Source organism: Haemorhous mexicanus, chromosome 10 (assembly GCF_027477595.1).
Source record: "Haemorhous mexicanus isolate bHaeMex1 chromosome 10, bHaeMex1.pri, whole genome shotgun sequence".
NCBI lineage: Eukaryota > Metazoa > Chordata > Aves > Passeriformes > Fringillidae > Haemorhous > Haemorhous mexicanus.
In genome coordinates, this window is record NC_082350.1 from 10,088,284 (window position 1) to 10,111,989 (window position 23,706).

General features: G+C 40.4%; 1 protein-coding gene across 9 annotated transcripts in view; it reads right to left on the bottom strand.

Moving 5' to 3' along the window:
- The window catches only part of DOCK10 (dedicator of cytokinesis 10), a 145,894-nt gene that overhangs the window by 40,425 nt on the left and 81,763 nt on the right, over positions 1 to 23,706 (bottom strand). For 8 of the 9 annotated variants that reach the window (XM_059855286.1, XM_059855285.1, XM_059855282.1 and 5 more), the window contains exons 8-24: positions 23,445 to 23,628; positions 21,734 to 21,819; positions 19,147 to 19,230; positions 18,120 to 18,275; positions 16,385 to 16,606; positions 15,550 to 15,672; positions 14,877 to 14,959; positions 10,561 to 10,683; positions 9,217 to 9,296; positions 7,953 to 8,140; positions 7,274 to 7,339; positions 6,321 to 6,413; positions 4,353 to 4,476; positions 4,098 to 4,219; positions 3,368 to 3,454; positions 2,728 to 2,820; positions 649 to 767 (exon numbers count right to left, since the gene is read on the bottom strand). In XM_059855286.1, the coding sequence (XP_059711269.1) occupies positions 649 to 767; positions 2,728 to 2,820; positions 3,368 to 3,454; positions 4,098 to 4,219; positions 4,353 to 4,476; positions 6,321 to 6,413; positions 7,274 to 7,339; positions 7,953 to 8,140; positions 9,217 to 9,296; positions 10,561 to 10,683; positions 14,877 to 14,959; positions 15,550 to 15,672; positions 16,385 to 16,606; positions 18,120 to 18,275; positions 19,147 to 19,230; positions 21,734 to 21,819; positions 23,445 to 23,628 (2,033 nt within the window). The remainder of the gene's footprint in view (positions 1 to 648; positions 768 to 2,727; positions 2,821 to 3,367; positions 3,455 to 4,097; positions 4,220 to 4,352; positions 4,477 to 6,320; positions 6,414 to 7,273; positions 7,340 to 7,952; positions 8,141 to 9,216; positions 9,297 to 10,560; positions 10,684 to 14,876; positions 14,960 to 15,549; positions 15,673 to 16,384; positions 16,607 to 18,119; positions 18,276 to 19,146; positions 19,231 to 21,733; positions 21,820 to 23,444; positions 23,629 to 23,706) is intronic. The other variant, XM_059855283.1, reaches the window with a different exon arrangement.

The following is a 23,706-nucleotide window of genomic DNA, read 5'->3' on the forward strand; positions in this document are numbered from 1 at the left end:
GTCCCCACATTTAGCTGCTGGAGAAAGTACAACAAAAACATCACTATGGACACAAGTAAATGCAACACAACTTTCTGCCCTCCTGCAGAGACCAATAATAATAATCTTGCCAGTATTTTTTTCCTGCTGCCCTGATTAACAGCATCAATAACCACAATTTCATTATGTGAGGGGTGAGAGACTCAGCAAATCATTGCAGTTGTTTGCCTGCTCTCTGGAAAATGCTTCTATTGCTTTTCAGTTATTGCTGTTATATTCTAATTAAAAAAAGCCCCTGAATGGTGTGACCTGGTTGTTTGACTCTGCATTGGATGCAGCAAGATGCTGAGCTCTCCCTGTGCTGAACTCCACATCCTGAGAACCAAACAGAATCCAAAGGTGAAACCCAGCTTTGTCAGGAAGCTCTCAGCTGCTCAGGAATGAGACCTTTCCCTAGGATTGCCTCAGGGCAACCAGACATGCCCACCATGGTCAATAATTTCCAGCCACATGATCCCAACACTTCCACGTGCTATTTGCAGAGCCCAGTGCTGGGGGCAAGCAGCATTCTCACCCACTGATGTCCAAACGAGCAGCTCTAACTGGACCAACACCTGCATTAGTGCTCCTGAGTGAACTCTGTCCATCCCACAGGGGTTATCCAGATACCTGGTCACAGCTGTTGCAACTTCATCATCACTGTTCTGCACCAAGACCCAGAAGAGTTGGTTCAGGACTACAGGAAGAAAATTCATAATCACATGGATCTTCTCAATCCTCAACAAATTCTGTAAGGGAGGGAAGAAGGAAAGGGAGAGACTTTCAGAGTATGCAGAGCAGCCACTGGTGTACCAGCAGCAGGAAAACAGGACAACCAAGTAGAGAACTGGTTCCCCATGAGGCTTGTTTTAAATATGAAAATCAACACAACTGTAGCTATTGTCCAGAATTCTAGTATTTTGTGCTATACTGACTTAAGGGGAAAAAAAAAAAAAAAAAAAAAAAAAAAGCAGAGAAACCAAACCCAATTTTTGTATTTCACTAAGGATATTATGTAAGGGCAATAAAAGAAGTAAACAATTTTCAAAATATGCATTTTCTAATAATTTTAGGAAAACTCTAGTTTTTTCAATGCAGAGATCTGTTAAATTCATAAATGTTGTGGCTAAAATACTTTTGTTAAAAGCACAGTGGTAAAAATGACTATTAACACACTAACTTGACATTTTATTGTTTTACCTAATGAAGGAGGGTATTGAGCTTTTAATAAAAAACAAACTCCTTTGAATTTCTCCTATGTTTTTATTTCAGGTATTTCCAAATAATTCCAGAACTTCTAACAAAGGTACTAGTAATTTATAAATAAAAGCAAAATACCCTAGGGAAGATTATTTACTCTGGTTATATTGCATAGCTAATTTCTTGTTTCATACAACATTGTCTCTGTTTTCTAATAAATTCACTGGAATATTTTTAGAAGGTAAACTACAAACAGCAGATAAAGAATGGTGTAATTCTGGTGGTTTAGACAACCAGCTTACTGACTAGCAAGTTGCAAAGCTTTTATGTATTGCTAAACTTTGCCCATTATGCTTAATAACTTTCCAGAAATTAATTAAGGAGTTCATCCTGTAGAGGTATAACCTCTAAATAATACTGATGCTTTGATTTGTGAACATACAACTCAATAATTTCTTTAAATCAAGACAGTATTTGAAAACAGAGCCACTCTTTTCAGGTCTGCAGGTAGAGCTGCATATACAAACAGATGTAGTGGCCATCCTTGTGGATCTGTCCAGAGAACTACCCTGATTAATTAGAACTATTCTTTGCTTGTTAAAGGAAAAAATCTCTCCCCAGGCAGCTGGTATCTGATGAAGGAACACTCCCATAGGAAAAGATCACCAGTGAAGGAAGGGGGAAAGCACCTACATGGTGCAAACATCTAAACCCCCAAACACCTGCTGGATTTTACAGAGTGCTAAAATAAATGCAATAAATGTCATATGTATGGTGTTCCAGTCAGTTCTGAGATGGCACAGAGTCACACCTGCCTTCACTTTTCTTGCTTCTCTGTCTTTAATGTTCCACAAGCATAGTGCACAGCAAGAACTCTGGATTTCAGCACTCAAGAACAGATCAAGAATTAGGACCTTAAATTTATCTGCTGCTCTTCTAATTTGCTTGTCACACTCCTCCCTTCTCACAGGTTTTCACCTCTACTGAATACAGGCACATTTAATGCAGCTCTTGCTTCATCTTTGCAGATGTTCTATCTGGTTTCAGAACTTGAGAGGTAACAAGCACCCTTGATTTACACACACCAAACACCCTGAGCAGCCCTTGGAATAGCATCCAGGATTTTAGAGGAGGTAAGGATAGAAGTTATTTAAGGCAAGAGAGGATTATCAGCAATACTGCAGCTCTACAGCTCCCTTGCCCAGACCTTGCTGGGGCAACATTCCCTGATCCCCTGATGGGATCAGAGCCTGGCACAGGCTGGATTAGCTGCTGCTGGGGCAGAGGCAGCCCTGCTCTAGATGGGAGGGGATGGGAGGCAGCTGGTGACCAGCAGAGCATCTGTCACACCAAGTCCATCTGAGTGGAGCTGTCACAGACCCTGTGCCCCCTGGCAAACCTGGGCCATGGTTGGAACTCTGCAGTGGGGGATGAGTTGAGAGAAAGCCCTAAATATGTTGCACAGCTATACAGTACAATCTGTAGGTTGTACTATATGGGTTACTTTACCTTACAAGAATTGATAAAGTTTGAGGTAGGAGGCTGAGACAGGTCCTTTTCCCTTTCCTGGCACTGATGGAAAAAGTTATTCAGGTATGGATCCTAAAATAGGAAACATTCTCATTAATGTATATTGTGGATGGTTAGAATTTAGTGCCCAAAATTGGTTACAGCAATCACCTGTGACACTCATGAACACACCTGGCCCCCACCATCTTATACAGGAGTCACAGAAAGAAAATCAATTTATTGAATCCAACCCACTGGTCAGCACAGCTTGCTAAATGCCAGGTGCTCTGACAAATCCTTTTTCACTGTTGTGAGTGATTAATTTTTTCCTCACAACCCATGGGATTTCAAAGCCTGGATTTCTGTTTTCTTCCTGGTGCTTATTATTTATTTTCTTGCTGTTTAAACTGATATTCCACAATTATTCTATTGGTATACCATTAAATTTTTTTTTTTTCTTCCTTGAACTGTGCAACCTTAAAGTATGTATTCCATCACTGGCATCTTGTCTTTCTGCACTGAAATAATCTTGAAATGTTACAGAAACAAATTCATGGATGATTTTGAAACCCCTTTCAGACATTCCCTGACACTTTTTGTGTGTAAGCAGGTCACAGAGCTAAGAGGAATGTTGGCTTACCTGAGTATTTACTGTTGATACAACGAAAGTAGAGACTTTGAAAAGTGGTTTCCCACTGTCTACCCATTTTATGTCACTGCCAATCTGCTGTTAAAGCAAAAACAACAAAAACATATTTTTCCACCTGTTTCCTACTTATAGAAGTTTGCATCAAATTCTGAGTGCACAGCTTGGCACATGAGAGTGCCTGAGTGCACTGGCTGCTGTGCTTTCACAAACACCATCACTGCAGTACAGACCCACTTTTCTGCACAAGACCAATGCTGCCATTCAAGGGACCAGATCCTGCCCCACCCCGTCCTCATGACAATGGCAAAACAAACACAAGGAGGCAGAAATAATCCAAGCTGGACTGGATCAGCAGGAAAATATGATATCACACCACAAAACTGGAGAATGAATCACGACTGTGGATCACATCAGCTGGAGAATGAATGTCATATGGCCTGAGTTTGTGGAAGAAGCTCTTTTTGACCACTCTGATTCACATTTTGAGGAGTTATAACACTGTAGAATACACAAAATACACTTTTTCCACGTACACAGGACACAGCTCAGTGCTGCACATGTTAGTTCCTATAGTCAGTGACACGCAAATAAATATTCCAAACCAGAAACCCTATTTACAATTTACACTTCCCAGCAAATCAAATGGGAACTGATCTTGTGCAAAGCACCTGGAAATGACAGCTCTGTGCCACGTGAGTAACAAGGAGGGGGGAGTGAATACCTTGGTGCTTGCTGGCTCCTGAAGGCTCAGGTAGTTGGGGGGCAGGCTGCTGGCCACTGGCACCTGGTGCTCCCGGGAAGCCAACTGGGCATCTTTCAACAAAGGGAGCCAGGCAAACCCCACTGTGCACAAGAACAAATAAATGGGACTCTTTGGAAAAACCAAGTTTAAAGGAAGACAATAACATCCAGCCAAAAAGTTATTTGAATGTATATACTGCATATTTATAATTGAAAATAATTGTACTACAGGTACCTGGTGTTTCCAGAGCCTCTTTCTTTTTGGCATTAGCTTTTGCATTTATGTCACAGGTGACATGATAAAATGAAAACAGAATGTGGTGTTTCTTATGGAGTTGAGTGGGAAGTTCAATTTTCACCTGAAATGTAAAATGTTACACCTCACTTTAGTTTAAAAATCAATTAAACCAGGCATCAGAGATGGGCTACATGAGTGACATCTCTACACAGAGGTCTAAGGAGAGCCTGCCTTTACTGGGTAATGTTTGCCCCACGGTAAGAAATGCTCTCTTAAGGAAATGGTTTATGAGGTTTATCTATCACTATCACTTAAAACAGCTTTTTTCAGCTTTGTCTTGGGGAGGAATATTTTCATTAATGATAAAAGCATAAGATGAAAGAGGACAGAACTAAAGACTGGTGGACTCTGCTTAGAAGTGATCACCTGCACTTTAACAGCCAGCCCTGTGCTCATATTTTCAGGACGACCAAACTAAAACTAAAATTAAATCTCTCCCACTGCTTCATAAGCATTTCATGACAAAGACCAAGTAACCAAGGCTGACATGAAAACAAACTTTTATTTCTAATTTATGCTCAGTCTTAAATCCCATATCAGCCATCCATAAAACCCTACATACTGTTTTTCAGGTATTATTAGCCTATTGGAATAAAAATGCAAACTAATCAGAACATAAGAACTAATAAAAATGACCCTTTGCTCTTGTGAGCTGTGATGAAATTTATCCAAGCTAATCCTGTGCTAAAGTAAGGGTTAGAAATGGTTGATAAATGCTTCCAGTGTAAAACCAGCTTATGGGTAAGAACCTAATACCATAAACACAGATATAAAATGGGCACCCAGAGATAGAGATGAAGACAACTTTCTTCTTAACATCCTCCATTCTTTTAAATTCTGCACCTGCTTTACCAGGGACATTTAGGACAGGAGCACACCTCTTCCAGCCAAATTGGCTATTCATATCTGAATTCAGTTCCTCATTCAGCTTGAAGTAATCTCCCCAAACCAAGTGGCTCACGAGCATCACATGAAAGACACTTTCAGATGTGTTAAACCCCAAAACACATCTTGTAAAGGATTAGCAAGGAGTTCAAAATCTCTGAAAATGTAATGCTTTAAGTTCCACCCCAGATCCTAAACAGAAATCTTGAAATTGATACTTCACGTTAGTTGTACATTATCTGCTGACCTGGCCTCAGCAATTTTATCAAAGTAAATTTTAACTGAAAAAGGAAATTTTGCTGACTATGAGAACAGTTTGGAAAATGCTGGCTATAAACTCTATGCTGTTTGCCAGTCTCATCACTGCACATAAAGCAGTAGTGGAAAATCCAGAACAGACAGCTGGCATTCACAAGCCACCAAACACAACAGTCCCTGAGAGGGTGAAATTAATTCCACCTGCAGGAAGCCTGGGGAACCAACACTTGGTGTTGGTGAGACAAAAAGATGCACATGGGGCAAAGGCCACCACATGAACTGCTCTAGAGCTGCACCCTCAGAAGCAGCTCAGAAGGACTTGCTGCAGCCACCACACGTCACTGTACATTCTGTTCAGACCACTGCATCAACAAAATGCCCCACTGCAGATCTTGGATGTCAGAGAGGGATTTGTTCTGACACTTGGCTCCACACTTCATCATAATGTTTACTGCTTCCATTAAATTCAGAGATGCAGCTGGATCCTTAATGTAAGCCAGACATGCATTTTAGAGAGCTGGACTGTTCCTAATTAATTCTACAGCATCTTAACTGTACTCAGAACATCTTACAAAAGGAACAATTCACTGAGTTGGTTTAAGAAGAGAAAACAAAAAGTGATCCTGCGTGTCAATCTACAGAGCACAGCCCTTCCAGATACACGAGCAATGGCCACAGAAGCATTGTGTACAGGTATTTTTCTGTCTCATTGGCAAACATGTGGCATTGGCAGACATTTAATGAAAGAAAAAGCAGACTGACCTCATCATAGAAATCAGGGTTCTGGGAATGATGCAGCACAGCAGTGTAGGCTGAGGTTGTAAATAAGGGTCCACCTGGCTTCCCATAAATGCACTGATAAAAGTAACATGTTTTCATTACATTGGGAAATTCTGCTGAAGATACTAGTACTGGTATATCTGATATACATGCACATTTAAAACAATTATCATGAAAGATTGATCATTACTTTATCAAATATTAAAAGAAATGTTTTAAGAGCTCAAACCTGGATTTTTTAATACACCCTTCCAGTAAAAGTCCATTGATTCTGTGATAATTACCCTATGCTCAATTAAGCAATGCAGACTCCTTAGACTTCTTCCTTGCTGTTATCAATTTCAGAGTTTTCTGCAAAAAGCTTTACAAAATCTATTTCACTTTCATGCAGTTCAATACACAATACAGTGCTTTTACTGAAATTCAAATGTTAGAAAAGCTATCCCTGTTAAGAATCTCTTTTCTGGCAGGGTCCTGTCTAGGAGCTCTTGATTACTGAGTAATGGCAGTTTTATTTATTGCTGGGAAAACTAGACCACAACTAGACTATGCAACAGCCCCTGGGCAATAGCAAAGTTAAGAATTAAGACTCAGGTCCTTCTAACTTTTTGCCTCAGTCTTTTCAATCAAGTCTCCAGAGCTCAATGAGAAATGAAGGATAAGTGATAAATTCTAGAAAAAGCAAGCTGCACTGTAAAAATGGTTCAGTTTTCTAATATTATCTCCTTTCCCCTCCAGCAGTCAGAATGCTGGCATTACAAAATGGAATCACTATGGCCAGCTAGGATCTATCAGAACTACAGTGCAAAATTAGAGGGATGCAATACAACATCCACTCCTGAATTGCTCTGGGTCAGTATCACCCTCATTCCTGGGTTTTATAGGCAATGCTCTCAGAAACAGCCCCCTCTGAACACACTGCTCTTGCAGCTCACCTTGAGTGGCTTTGCTCCTTCTTCATCAGAGCTTTTGAACTCAATGCACACTGTTATATTCCGTGCCTGGAGAGACAGGAGCATATCAAAGCTGAGATCAGCAATGGGGTACCCAGGAAAACTCAGGTAAAACTACAGAGCTGGAATAAGGCCTTTTCAGAATCCAAGAGAAACATGCAGATGGTGTATAAATATTTATAAATGCCTGTAAGTCTCAGTGATATCACTAGAAATAAAATTTCCAAGAAAAATTCAAAATGCAAGCCAGGCCTCAAAATGACTGAGTAGAGGCAGACTGTTAAGTGACCAGGATTTATATCTTGTCCTTAATTAGTTTTCAACCACCATGGAAACACAAGTGGTACCAGGTTTCATTTAAGAACTACAAACATTAGCTAGATTAATTTTATCTGCACATGTTATGTCATTAATATAAAGACTTTCTGAAAACTGTGAAGAAGGTATTATCACATTATCTCTCTCTGAATCACTGTTACAACTTAAAATTAATCCATAGATTCATTAAAATTGTACCAGTGTTTCATGATTGATAAAGGTGAAAAAGATGAAGAGCCAACTCGGTGACATCACCATTTTCCTCTCCTTTCTAAATTCTCCTGGATCCCTGAAAGAGCTCATGCAGGCCACTGCTAGCCCATGAATCAGTCACTTTCTGTACCTTGTTGAAGTGTTTTTGGCTGTCATACTTGAGGTGTTTTGGATAGATGTAGATTTGGTTCTTGTACACCCTGTAAGGTCGAGAATATTTTGTTGATTCCTGCACAAACTCCTCAACTTCCACTGTTGGCTGATGCTCCTTTACATTATGGAATGGCTTGATTGGAATAAAGGATGAAGTTACACAGTCTTCAAAAGAAAAGAAGAGAGCCCCATCACATATTGTGTTTGTTTTCACTGTCTTACTGCTAAGAATAAGTAATATTGAGATGGAACATACAAAATCCTGCCTTAACTTAGGAAAAATGACTGATGCTGAGATGCCTTAAATTTACACATTACCTCAGAACAGTGGCAATATATCATCCTTAAGTGATTTCTCACTTGAATTAAACTGGACAGCACTGGTAACCTTTTTAGACACCCACAGTGTTTGGTGACATTTGATGGTGTAACAGTCCCATTGGTAAATGGACAGCTTCTACAGAAGGTACTGAGTGAGGCTGCTTCTCATCAATTTTACAGCTCAACAGCTCATTTAAGGTTTTCTATTATCTAATAACATACTAAATAAAATGAAGAAATGAGCAGTGCAGCACTAGATCAAATATATGATGCAATTGGGATAACTGAAATCAGATCAGGAAACAGAGGACAAAAATAAGCCCTCTGTCACTGAGCCTGGGAGAGATTAAAACTGGACAGAGAACACTTTCTCTTCCTATGCCATTAAAGCAGTGAGGCATTTAATTTCATGGGGAGCTAAAGCTGAGAGGGGCCACCAACTTAGAGATGTCCAGAGCAACCAGAACTATTTCTGGGAAAAGCCATTGGACAGACCCTGCCTATAAATTCCTTCCTCAAATCACAGAATAATCCCCAGGAAAAGTCTACCAATATGTTGTGAGGAAGCTGAAAGAAGCCTGGGATCCCTCACATACACCATGCCAAATTTTGCTTCCCTCTAACCTAGTACAAGAGGAAATTGCCAGTTTCAGAGTAATGCAGCTGCTCTGCAGCCCAGGGAGAGGTGGCTGCAGCAGTGGGGTTTCTTTTTTCTCTTTCACAGACACTGAAAACTGGGCTGGATCTGGCCAGGTACAGGATGACACAAAGAGTGGTGTAATTAAATGACAGCAAATCCAAACCACTCCCCTGCATACATTTTCCTACACAAAGGACACCCCTCTGTCAGAACTGTCTCAAGGCACAATTATGGATGGAAAGCCTACTATTTAACTAGAATAATTAAAGTGGAATCATACTTGGATGTTCCAAAGGAACACAATCAACTGCAATGTCCAAACAGCCAGGTATAGTCTGTATTTTGCTAATCTTCTCTGCTCTGCAATGAGATAAATGAAAACATTTTAGAAAATTAGGACAACAGAGATCATAATAACATCACAGGAATTAACTGAAAATGAAATACAGACCCTTATTTAAGATATTTAAGTTACATTAAACACATTTAACATATACCTATTGGCTATTAAACTCTAATCAAATGTAACAGCACAAATAAAATATAATTTGGTTTGTGGTTTCTTTTTTTTTTTCCTTAGTCTCACTCCTGCCTCCTCTTTGCAATCAGTATTATTTTTCAGAAAAGGAAGGAAGTGTTGAAGCAAAATTTAGGAGAATTAACTTATCTACTTTTACTTTCTAAAATCTAAATGAAATATTCCCTAAAAGGAATTCAGTGAGCACTGGGATGAGAGGAGTTCACAGCATTGTGGCTTCTGCAAGTGCCATACTCAAGAGGGACCAAGACACATTCCTTGTGCCCGAGCAATGTGAGCAGTGCCAAAACCACAATTCTAAATCTCTTTTTTCCAGGAGATGCTTTAGGAACACAAACACAGCAGTGGTGACACTAATGAATAGTCAGTGGAGTGTCCTGACAGTAACAGCAAGGTGGCACAAGAAGTTAAGGGCCTAATCCAAGCCCTGTAGCTGACATTCAATCATTCTATGATCTCTTTTTGTACACATGGAACAGAAGGTATTTATAATTCATTTTTAGGCCCATTTAGAGCAGAAGAGACAAGGAGAAATACATGGTTCAATTCTCATGTCACTTATCCAGTGTAAACACAGACCCTGCTCTAGGATTAATCTGATTTATACCTGTATGGAAAACATCCAGCCAAACCTCCTCAGAAATTTACAGGCTGTAAAACACTTGGAGAAGGTTTTTACTTTCAATGTTCACTCTTGAGTTTGCCACGGAGACTCAAACAAAAGCAAGGGGCTGGGAAACCCACAAAAGAATGATTTTGTATCTCTGTCACTCTTTTGTTTTTTTTCCCCTGAGACAATGTTGGGTATTTCACCTGCATTTCCCCTGATAAAAGCTGTTTTAAGCAATCACTATTTTTAGGTTAGAATAACATTTATTTTAATGTGCCAAATGATGTCTCAATTTTCCTGGAAAGTCCAACCTCAAGCACTCTTTGGCAGGTAATACCCTAATGTGAAAAACACTAATGTAATATAATTTAACATGGCCACTTTGGCACACTGAGTTAAATTAAGGAAAAAACCCAGTTACAATTATTCTGCACAACTTTATAAAGCTCCAAAGCAAACTAGAAACTTTTCCTTACCTTCTGTATTCTGCTATTAGTTTAATCAAATCTTCCATGGAAATCTTATTACTTTCTTGCCTGAATAAGGGTGAGAATCGGGAGTCTCTGTCAACATTGCCCTGATTATCTTTAAACACTGGCCTATAAAGAAAGAAAAATGACATATTTATAAACACTCATCCACATGAATGTATGTATGTATATATTTGAGCATTTGAAATTGTCATGTAATCTTTTAACAAGGCTGTGACAGGAATCCTTACACAAATTCATTGCCTATCTGCAGATTTTCACCCAACAGAGCCCTGCCAAGCTTTATGCTTGCAGAACAAAGGCAATTTCACTTTATTCCATGTGCATCCCAGTCCTGCAAAGACCTCAGATCTGGTTTGAGCAAAAGCCTCTCACCCATCATGGACATGACTCCTCCCTTCAACAAAGAGATTGATTCCTTATTTCAAAGAAGCAATTTGAAGAATGTATCAGTAGGTAGTTTCATCCATAGGTAATTTCATCCAAGAAATTATTATCCAAGGAAAATCATTACAGTTTTAAAGAATGGAAATCATAGAAATCTCAACCACCACCTCTTACCACCATGAAACACATGCTTTTACAGAACCAAGTGAGAGACCTCAGTGAATGTTCCTGGGCACTAAATCTGTCCTGTGCCCTCCAGGAGCACAACACCAACTCACTGTGGCTTAGCACTCCTTCATAAAACAAGTTTGTGGAGCACCAACTAAATTTTTGAGGAACCAGCTACGAAGTGCCCAATGAAGTGGAAAAGAAGGATCTATATCATCTATAACTGAGAACAATAATTATCAGCTGTTGTGTGCACAGGAAAACATTTCCAGACCTTTCCATTCCTGCTCATTGACACTTGCAGGATTTAATTAAGACTTTGCAGTGCCCTTTGTATATCCTCAAGGGTCACAGACGCTGGCTGGACCGGATAATGTAACAGCTATCCAAATTAATGACCCTTGGATTCAACTGCAGTATGAAAAAACATTGCTTAACAAAAGTAAAATGTTCTTGACACTAAGTGCTGTTCTGTGAATCATTTGGCCAATCTTGCTTCCTTAATTTACTTCTCTGTTCCACCGCCAGTGGGAAGAAGAATTGATGCCAGGACAAATTGTTGCCAGATGCAAAACAACGGAGCAAACCTTTGGAAGAGGAGCCCAAGAATAAGGACAAATGCAGCATATCTTCACTTAACTGACTGAGAGAAGCACACCTATCTCATTTCTTTGCAACTGCCAAGAGTGATCAACTCTCTTCTATCAGATTTTTACCTCCAGCTGTTGGAGGGAATAAGGTCCACACCAACACACCATGTCAAAAAGCTTACTAGGGAGAAACCAGACCTCCTTTCTGGCAGCCACCACTTACTCTACAGATCCTATTAAACTGCTGTCAGAAAAAAAGGAAAAGAAAAGAAAAAAGATTTCATAATTATTACAGTATAGGTGACATGATGATATTTCTTGGACTCAGCACTGCTTCCTCCTCCAGACTAAGAGAGGGGAGGGACCAAAACATTGGGTGATTTCTGCTGTGCCACTGCAGTGCAAAGCTGAGCAAACCCAGCTCTGCTGGAAACTATTAACTGATTTCAGAGCAGGCTCTGACACTGAGCAAACCTCTGCTCAGTGCAGCAGGGGGTAGGGGCACTCACCAAGGAGGGCTGTGGATGCAAGTGAAAAAGGAAATGAAGCTGTTAGTAGCTCACTCTGGGTCAGTGGTATTGAGCACTGCCTTCCAGGAAGCTCAGGGACACAGCATCCTGATCCTCAAGGCACCTTCAAACCCAAAAGATTCCACCATTGCCCACTCCTTCCCTCTGGTTTGGAGTCAGAAGGGCTTTACAAAGTCATCCTGCCTACAGCCACTGCTCCAGAGCATCAGTGCTCCCTGGCTATCACATGCTCTGCCTCTAGGACTGGTTCAGCAGCATGTCCCTGCCTAAATAATGCACCCAGGACAAAATTAAAGGCATGAAACCACTACAAAACACGGAAGCATTTTTATCTCTCCAGTTTGCACACACTATTCCATTTATATAAAGTTCTTACAACCACACGAGTAGTTTAGATGTCCATTGAAAACAAGATAACCCTTCTGAAAAAGGTGTATTTTATGCACAGATCAAATTGTATTGGTGTTTCCACTCCCCAGGTTCATTAAAGTTGAGGAATTGCCAGAGCAGCAAGTATTGAATGTGTTACAGCTGCAGTTAAGTAACTGCAATCCCATGTTTTGCCATATCCTTGCAGGTGGAACAAGAGTGCTCCTTCTCACAGGGATCATGCTGAAGGTACTTGAGAATGACAACTGTCACATCAAAACAAAGAAATGCTTTAAAAACTTCTACAGTCCAGGAGTCCAATATCTGTCTAACACATCAACAATGTACTGTAGTGCTGGGTACCTAATTACTGAGGTATTTTAATAAGAAAAATTTCACTGAACTAAACTCCTGAGCTGATTCTAAAAGTGATAATTTAGGGGAAAGCTAGTCAACAGATTATACTAAAAAAGCTGAAACATCATCTCAGTACTTAATTGTTTACACCATTCTGCTCTTCTGACATTGTTAGCTGTCCACAATCCTAAAAACTAGTGAAGCACAGAAACCTGCACATTGTCCAGAATTTAATTTTGAAAAAGGTTACTTTTGAAGTAGTGGTTTATGATTTGAGGGACAATTGCTCACCTCCAGGGTTAGACACTCAGTGGAAGATCTGCAGCTCCTGGAAACCAGTGCAGACTCACTGCCTTCAGCTACCTCAACCTGTGGCAGCTGAACTGAATCAGCAGCTGCACAAGCTGCTGGAGGATTCCAGTATTAGGCTCTGAAACATTAACTTGACGAGGGTGGAGAAGGTTTGAAGGAGTAAGAGTGTAAAAACTAATCTCTGTGAATGAAGTTTCCCCCCACATCTACAATATGTAGCTGAGGCAGATATTTGCAAACTTTGGCAGTTCTGGCAGGAATATGAGACTCTGACACACTGTAATTCTAACACGTACTGTAATTATACCTGCAAGAGCACACAGACACCAGATTTCCCAGCAGGAACTCAGGGAAGAACCCTGAGTCATGCTTTTGAGCAATGCTAACAAACTGGTGCCACAGCAGCTAATTAAGAGTTTCAGTCACATGTGCAATACTCAGCTGTCAAGAGTCTGGCTTGCTGAATGCATACGTAAAAATTGCACTGTGGCCATCTGTAACTGCTTTAAGCAGGGAAATTTCCACACAAAAACAGGAGTGTGGTTAATGCCAGAATGAACTAACTGGAAAACACATTTCCAAACCCAGGGTTTTGCTATTTATCATAGCCAAACCATTTCTTTCCCCCTGTAGTGCGATAGCCTCATGTGGAAACTTCTATTTTCAAGCTGTGAAAACAGAAATAGATTTTATACTTTGCTTTTACCAAAGTCAAACCTGAGCAATGTTAACACACAAGCAGATGTAAATGAGTGTGGAATTTGAATTTTCCCAGTGCACCCTAGCTTGGCAGGTATTTAGGGGGCACTCTGCCTCACAGGGACAGCTGCAAAACTTGAAGGGAGAACAAATGGGAAAAAAAGCCAAATTTGGTAAAAGGGGATCAAAGGGCACAGGGGTGCCTCAGTCTTGAGGTGAGACCAGCAAAAATTATACAGGAGGAGAGAGAGAAAGACTAAAAATCCATTACTACCACTGACCTGCAATAAAACCCAGCTGGACCTGCTGAATGAGAAAACAGAAGTTCTCCATCACCTACTAGCCATGAAAAATGCACGAGTACCTGAACCATAATCCCTCCATACGACCCCCAAAGCATTTCAAGTCCTTGGTTAGATTTTTCTTAAAGCTTGACAGCCATCAAAACAAGAACAGCCTCAAGAACCTGTGCACCTACTTTCTAAGTAGCCAGTGCAACTTTATTTCAGACCACAATTATCTTGGCAGGAAATTCTTATGAGAAGTGTGACTTTGAAATCTCTTCAGTCATTTTTAGCAGCCAATGAATGGTGGAGCTCATGATAAATTGATATTCTGTCAGCTACCTTTGCTGCTCCCTGGCAACTTCAGTACATACCTGAAGAAAAGATACCATCACAGCAACATTTAATGAGCAAGTAAGTGACATTCAGCTGTGAGAAAAATAGGGCAATGAAACAAAAAGCCTGCAGGATATTCTGGGGTCTTGGGCCAGAGAGAAAGCTTTGCTTAGCTTCAGGCAGAAAAAGTGGAAAAGAATAAAAACATAGAAGTCCAAGGGAATAAGCTATAAGATGCTTATAAAATCATGAAAAGAATGAATACTCACCTCACTGACCAAGCAAATGGCATACGGTACCTCCCCAGCTTGCTGCAGAACTGCTTATTGGATTTTAACACTTTCTGTGCACACTGCAAAAAAGGAAATGTGAATTATTTCATCAGTATCATTCTAACATCCTAAATGCTGCATAAAATATATCCAGCTGAAGAGGTTACAGTGTCCTACAATAATTTGGCCTGATATTGTTCATAAAAAAAGGGTTCTGGGTTGGGCAGCAGAGATATCACAAGATGAATATGATGCTGCTGACAAATTAAGCCCAGTCACCACTCCTTTATTCAGAACTGCATTGAAGTTGTTATTGCAATTTTCTGTAACTACCCAATGCAGGTGCAGTGCCAGCTCTCAGAGAGGTGCCTACCCCAACTTTGCTCCTGTACAATGTTCCACAGATCATAATTTCTAAAATATTGCTGAAACAGAACATCCCTGTACTAAGGCAGAACCAGCACAGCCATGCACCACAGATGGACTTCGAAGCTGCAGACAAAGTGGAGCTTCATTCACCAAGCCAGTGGAAGCTGGACATTTGCTTTCTGAAGCATGGGGCTCCCAGGAGCCTGTCCTGTTCAGGAACCTGAGATTTGTCAGCACGATTTGGAATGCCTTCAGCAGGCTGAAGCTCACAGAGCAGGACATGATGCTCCTGTTACATTACCTTAAAAGAATCAGGATTCTTAATGTAAGGCTCAGCACTGCTGGCAATGTTTCCTGTAAGCACCTTTTCTATTTTTGCCACCAGTACAATCTCAGAGTGAGGGTTACTTATGGAGAAAAGAGCCTGTGGATAAAAGGGAGAACAGTTCAAAAGTATACAGGGATACTGAAGAAAGGAAATACTGCCAGTGCTCTCTGCTGATGGAAAGAGTAACACACCAAATCCAGAAAGGATTATTAAGGATTATTATCACTACTTATTCAACACAGCCAGCTGGAAAAGACAATCTTTGTGCTATTGCTGAAGTCAGCAAACAAGGTGATTCAAGTGTTGACTGATTCCAGTCAAAAAGCAGTGTGACCATGATAGTATGGCCTAAGCTAACTGTTCCTCTTGGGCAGCACCTAAGAGCTGGCCTGAGTCAGTCCTTCCCCAGGGCAATGAAAGGAGGAGAAAAGGTAACACATGCTGTTTCAGCCCACAGCCTATGGCAACAGCCAGAATGTGGAAGCACTTGGAGATTATTGCAGCATCTAGGTGCTGCTTTGAGTTGTGATTTTGTCTGGCTGGCTGGGAGAGGTCAGCAAATGAACCCAAACAGCACAGGGAATAGGTGCTTTCTCTAAACAAGAGACACTTACTTTTATCAGTTCTGACTGTAAATGGTCTATACAGGAAGCTCAGAATGCAAGTGGCTCCATACAATTGACACACAAATGAGAATTTTGTTGAAAGCAAGGAGATAGCATGCAAAAGCTCTCCAATGAAAAGGAATATTACCAAACTAAAATAAGTCACACAAGTCACTAAGCCATGCAAGTCACAGGTGGAATACCTGTTTGGGGTATTTCAGCCACTCTTCTGGGAACCCTTTGACCTGTGGTTCTTCCATTTCATTTGAGTCAATATTTTCAACTGCACCATTCTCCAATGGACTTGAGGAACCTGAAATCATCTGTCTAACCAGAGTGTGGTTCAAATCCACATGAAAATCAGCAGAGATCTTCCTGCCATCCCTGACATCATACAGCGCCACGCTCACAAAGAAAGGCTCTACCTGCAGAAAACACCAGAAACATAATACAGTGATAACTGAGACAATGGGGGTAAAGGCTATCTTCTAATGGGTTTCTGCAACTAGAAAAAAAGAAAGTAAACAAATATTATTTACAAATGATGAGATACATTAAAAACACATGTCCACACACACCCCAGATTAGTTTCCAGCCATGCAATTTTAGGGGCTTTTAAAGAAAGCTTTTTAACAAGGTGCCAGAAGAGGAGCTGACAGCTTAGGAACTCAAACAATCAAAACCAAATATACAACTAATTATTAGAGCAAATGAATAAAGCCCCTGAAAACACAGTGCAGGATTTTTAAAATGTAGATTGAGAGTCATTATAAGAGAGGGAAGAGCGAGTGTGGGCTTTCCAGGGATTGTCACAAATGCAACACAAAGATGACAAATGTAAGGGGATGGAAAATGTTTACTGGTACAAACACAAAAGCGTGGGTGTATTATTCTGTGGGAAACACATGTTCCATTTTGCTGGGAAACCAAGAGCATTCAAACCACTCTGACAGTGCCCACTTATCCTGTGGCAGAGTACCAGGGAATTCAGTCCTGTGACTCCAAGTAACCTCCTGAGAGCATCCATAGTTCTGACAGAATAAATCAGCCTCAGGATAACACCACCTGAGCTGTCCAGAAACCAGAACCTTAAAAGTGTGGAGATAAAGAGCAGTGCATAGCAGGTACAATGCCCTTTGCTTTTCCAGCCTCTGCAGTGAATATTGCATGCCCTTGGTGCAGTTATCATGGCTTTATTTAAACAGTTATTCCAGTCTGCCAAAAAAAGATATTGATTACATCATGCTGAATTTGCACTCACTGTAGAGGTCATCTTCAAATGAAAAACAAATAAATCAACAAACAAAATCAATGCCTCATATGTAATATATGAAAGTGGAGTTGCTGGGATGCTGATGTCTCATAACTTTACTGCTTCAGAGGAGAACTAACTAAAAGCTACAGACTGACATCAACATCTCAATTTTCCCAGCTCTTTTTTTTTTTACAGTAAGAATAAGCAAAATTTTCTGTTTTGTCCCAATTTTAGCTGGATTTTTCCACTAGAGGAAACAGCTTGTCCTTTCTATTTTGCCTTCTCTCCTGTAACTTTATCTGCTTGGTTCCTTGTCTCTCCCTGAAAAACAACAAGAAACCCCAGTTCACCAGCAACTGATATTCCACTGCCTCCCTACACAGGTCTTGGCAGTTTAAACTTCTTATAGCAATTGTTAAGAATCCTCAAGGTTTGAAACATTTTTAATCTTTCACTGAACTGTAGCTAAAAGTCTACAATATAAATCAGCTTCAAAATATCTATTGAAAAGTTAATCAGTTCTGTTATTCAGTCCAAAGGGAGAACTATGCACGTGTGATACAGCTTTCCTTTCACTTCTCTGTCCAAACTAACACATGTATGAAAATAAGAAAAAAACCAACCAACAATCCAACCAAAAATAGAAAGAAAAAAAAAATCACAGAGAAATAAGAAAAGCTTACATTGGTTGCGGGATCATTTTCATTTTCAGTAACACAGGCCTGGAGATTCAAACTGAGGGATTTGCAGGTAACCAGGATCCTCTTTGCAGGCTTTTCTTCAAATGGCTTTATCACTGAGTTTGTCCCTGGAAACTCCTTTTTCTGAGGATTCAATGCCTGAAATAAGTAGGGAAATTTGTTATACATAGGAAAAAGTATCATATTCCAAAACAAAGTAAGCTTTTTAAAGGTCTTTGCAACCAGTGAAACACCTGAAAACCTCAACAGTCACTGTTGGTCTCTTCATATTACTACAGTAAACGAGCATTATTCCTAATTTATAGATTAGGAAGCAAACCAAAAAGATTGTCTGAGGACAGATATAATTTCAGAAGCAGAATTATGGATTTAAATTCGTTTCCTATAATTTTAGAATATACTTTTTTCTTGTTTACTTACTGCTTCTAAAACTTCAGCTTTTAACTTCCTCATATCGATTAAGAACCCTCACATTTTCAGATTATTAACAGCACATTTTAGAATGAGATTCCAGGCATTCCCCATTACTTATATACCACATCACTATTTTAATTTGCTTAATACTTTGAATAAAGGTCTCATAGTTGATTGACATCAGGCTCAAGTTTAAATACACACTGATCCCAGTGTTACTTAAGCCTTCTTTTTAACTAAAATAAAATTTCCATTTAAATCACATTCAGTGCAAGAAATAACTTTCTTTGAATCCCGACATTAAATGTTAAACTTTGCTTTAATGCTTGTTTTAAACTAATTCAGAGCTTAGCTCATCTGGGCTGGATGACCTCCAGAGGTCACTGCCATCCTCAGCCATCGTGCAGCCCAAGTGCAGAGTCTGTACAGAAATCTCCGTACAGCTCCCCTCCCTCTTCACTGCTGAAGCCTTGGCTCTACCCAGCTGCTTGCTGAAGTTCAACTCACTCTGCTGGCTGAGCTAACCCAGTTAGCTCATGTCACCTGTGTTTTCAAACTTCGAAGATTTAAAATAAAAAAATTAAATATTGCTTACTGCTATATCAGGATCCAAAGAGAACAGGTTTAGTCGCTCTGTATTTCGAGAGGCTTTCACTGTTTCTTCTGTTTCTGTGATGTACTGTGGTGACAGATAATAAATTAGTTTTCTGCACAAGAACAGAAATCCATAGAGCTGTTAGGCTTCTAAATGAATGATCAATGCTTCACTCAGAACAACATTTCCCCCTTCTGCAGCAGTTATCCCCAAGCACCTCCAAGCACTCCTTGTTTGTGAAGCAGGGCTTTTCAGGCCATGACACTCTTCTGAGGAATCCCAAAATAGATCAATTAAGTAATTCAAGTTTTTGTATGTTCACATATGCTGTCCATTATCGTTGTTGGGGCCTCCCCAGTGCAGGGAATGATGTGCTCTGACTCCTTGAATCAGAAAGCTGAACAACTGCTTATTAAGATAAGTTATATTACACTAATACTATACCAAATTACATACTAAAGAGATACTATACTACAAAAAAGAATACTAAAGAAAAACCTGTGACTGTCTGAGACAACCAGGACACAGCTTTGACCTACTTGGGCAAGGAATCAAAACAACCTCCACTGGTGTCCAATTAACAAATCACTTTGGGTAAAAAATCCCAATAACACATTCCACATGTGCAAAACAGGAGCACTGAATAGAGATAAGAATTGTTTTCTTCTCTCTGTGCTTCTCACTGCCTTCCCCAGAAAAATCCTGGGAGAGTTGTGCTTGCTGCTCTCTGCGAAGAGAGCTGCAGTCACAATCCATTGAGGAAGGTGTCAGATCTCTGCACCAAAATCAGGTTAGAGATTCCCAAGCTGAGGGAAATAAACCCCAACAAACCAGCCCCACAGAAAAACACCTGAGCCAGGAGAGGGCAGAAAGGGGAGCAGCAGATGCCACCCAGCCTCACAGGCTGAGCAGGCACAGACTGCAGTATCACCCAAAGGGAAGGCTGGCAGTCCTCTCCCACCCACCCTCTGCCACAGGGAGCATCAGACATACCCATTTCTTTTCTGACACATGCTTAAGTCAATAGCAAGCTCTCTGACAAACCAGCTTCACCTTCTGAAGCCACCTGGTGCTTTCCTACCCTACCTTCTAAAAGTTTATCCCTATGTCTAACTGCAAAAACCTTTTTCCTCACCAGTTAAGCTCATTTATCCAATTTGTAAAGTAAGCCCTACACATTCCCTTCCCCTTAAAGATCCCATGGGATAGTTCAATTGCTCAATTCCTTCAGTCTTTCTTTGCACATTTTCTCTAACTTAAAAAAAAATAACTCTAATCTCTGAAATATTAAAAGAGTGTCCATCTTTTCTGCTTGCCTAGGACTGAGCACAACCCTTAGCTGACATGGCAGAGGATATTCTCTTGTTCAGTGTTTCATGTCTCCCACAACACCAAGGTATTGCCAGTACACATCAAGTAACATGCAGCAGCAGCCCAGCAGGACCAAGAGCTCTGTGTTCACTTCCTAGCATGCACTGCCCATGGCCTGACCTGCAGAGGCTCTGGTGTGGCTCTGGTAGCCTGGTTTAGACAGAGATGGGACCAGGATGTTGGTCTGCCACGGACTAGGGAGAGGCCACAGAACACTGCTGCAGCCAGGCCTGTAGAGCCAGGGTGGGGGAACAGGAATTACCCATAAAAAGGGCAAAAAAAGCATCAGAAAAAAAGCTGACCATCTCCTATAGCCTTCCAGGCACCAGTGGTCTTTGAGATATCTGCATCAACTAAACCATTAGAAGGAATCTACCCACACACAAGATGATGAGACACTTCTGTTGCCCTTAATACATAAACTCAGATATATTTCATTTCGTTCTGTTTTTATTTTGTTTGGTGATTTGATTTTATTTTGCTTTTTCACATTCTAGGTGACCACTTCACATTTATGAATATGACCTACAGTAAAATTCTGTCCTCAATTGCATAGACAGCTTTCAGTTCAAATCTGTGTGACATCCTCAAACAGCATTTGGCTCTGTAGGCAGGCACATCTACAGCAGCTCACTGGCAGGAGGCTACAAACAGATTGTACACTCGTTTAAGAGAAAGCAGTGAAGCATTTCCAATCTAGCTTTTCAGTTAAAAGCTTCTTAGCACCATACACAATTATCTCATCCACACGAAGCAGTTTATGAGCTCTAGAGGACAAAATGCCTCCCCTGGTAGCACATGCATCTTTCAATGAAGTTACAGAAGGCAATGAGCAGTTCAGAGCTCACTTCCCTGACAGTCACACAGGAAATCTTGGCTCTCCAAGGGCCAGATTCTACTGAAATGCAGTTCAGATGAGCAAATATTCCACACATAACTGAGGGGACTGTACCCTTACTGACTTCACAGGTCTAAATCAAATTACACTGTGGAGAACCTACTCTCTTTGTATCTGATGGATATTTTCTTACTTAAACAAAAGGACGAGTCGCTCAGAAAGGATTATTTCTGTCACTTGTTGTGTCTCTAACAATAGTAATAGACTGTGCTCTATTTTTCAACCTTTCAGAATACTGATGATCAGGTATTGGCAGGCATTTTTCATCTAGGAATTCCTTTCCACTAGACTTGTAAAGAAAAGTGTAACATCCATTACTTTTGCGAAGTCTGGGTGCAAGGTGTTCTCTGAAGAATCTGCCTCTTCTTGAGAGCAATCATAACTCACTGGAACTTCTGCAGGGTCTTGAAGAGAAGGAAAAATAAATACAAAATGGTTTTATTATCCTTGCTATTACCATAGGGTTTAAAAGATAAAACCCCATATTTCCATGTCATTTCTTTTTCCTCCCTTCAGACTCATCATCTCTCCAAATGGAAGCGATGCTCTGTAAACCTCTGTCCTCCTCAACCTCATCTCCCACTGCTGCTCACTCTATCTTAGTCTATATTTAAGCTCCCAAACAACAGGCCTGACTACTCAGTGAACCATCCCACACATTCACCCATGACAAATATTCACACCCACAACAAAGACACCTTTTCCTCTCAGTCCCTTCTGATGCAACACCAGGGGTTTACGTCAACCAAGAGCTTTGGGATTCCCATAAAGGGAGCGTTCAGTGAGGCAGGCAGGACCTTCCCTGCTCCCTGGCAAAGGGAAGGATGCAGTCTGCACTCCATGAGCTGCAAACCTATGGGTGCAGAGAACAGCACTGAACACGAGCCCTGGGCTTCACCCAGCTCAGCAGGGAGTGCTCTGTTCTCCTGTTGTAATTCAGCCCCATGTGAAAGAAGTCACTACAGTCACTTAGGGCTCTTCTTGCCAAGAAAACCTCATGTTTTTTTACAAATTAACTCTATAGCACATTCCTGTTGCTTGTTATCAGCTTTTTTATCAGTAGAGACTTCTGTTTTCTGTTAGCCTGTGTTTTTGACCTCTTATGCACATATTTCTTCCTGTTTTATTAATATTCCTTATGGGTCTCATTTTCAAAAGTACTCCTCTGATTCTGAAGTGCAAGTCTCTTGTGCCTCCAAGTTCTAAAAACATTTTTGTCTATATGAGTATCCTGTCCTTCCAAAATTAGAACTTACTATAGACATCAGGATAGAGAGTTCAATTAGCTCTGAACATCCCTAAGATTCAGATGCATATGGATGCAAAGCTTTGACTCAGCTGAGAGCACACGCATTTTACATCTGTATTAAGGTTTCAAGTGTTTTCAGCCTTAGAAATTCAGCTGGAGTGCATCCAAACTGCATGTGGATTTATTACGTGGAGGAATGAGTTACTGCCACATGAAGACTGCAGTATAACAGAGCATCCAATTCTTTCTTCCACAGTGAGAGCATAATATGCAAGCTCAAAAAAGCAAGAAGCAAAAGTCAATAAGCTTTCAGAGAAAGAGCCATATACCACAGCTGTTTTTTTTTCTTTTAAATTATTAGCTCCAGATTTTTAAAGAAAGCATAATGCTGGAAAAAGAACTGCTCAAACCACTCTCCAGCACAAAACTTATTTAAACCTTCAGTGTTCCAGGACAGTAAAACACAAAGTACCAGCAAGATCACTGACAGAGAGGACTAAATTTAAAAAAGAGCTGCATATGCAAAGTGGAGCCACGTTGCTCCTGCTGACTTTGTGGGAACAGTTTTACCTCCCCTCCAGCCATTTGAAAATGATCTGAGGGGAGTTAGCTGAAATTGTTCAGGGATTGCCAAGACTGGAGCTGCTTCATCAGGAATCAATAGGTACAGAATCCATTACAGACTCAGGCAGTTAAAATGATTAAATACTCATAGGAAGGTTCCACTTTTTTCACTTGTTTAAAAAACCCCCAGCAATAGAAGAGATTTTTCACTCTTACCAAGTCTCAGATCAGTGAGATCTGCACTCTTCCTCTCCTGAATGGTTCCCTCTGGATTTATTTGCAGGATTTTGTTGAGAGTAAAAATCCAGTCATCCATATCCTGCTCATTTTCAGCTGCCAGCACAAAGTATGTGAGGTCATTCATCTTCAGCTCAAAGGCATGTTTCCTAAGCCTGTTATTCTGTTGGAACAAAAGGAAAATAAAAATAAACACTAGAACTAATACAAAAAGATACTGAAAAAGGCATCCATCTGATGG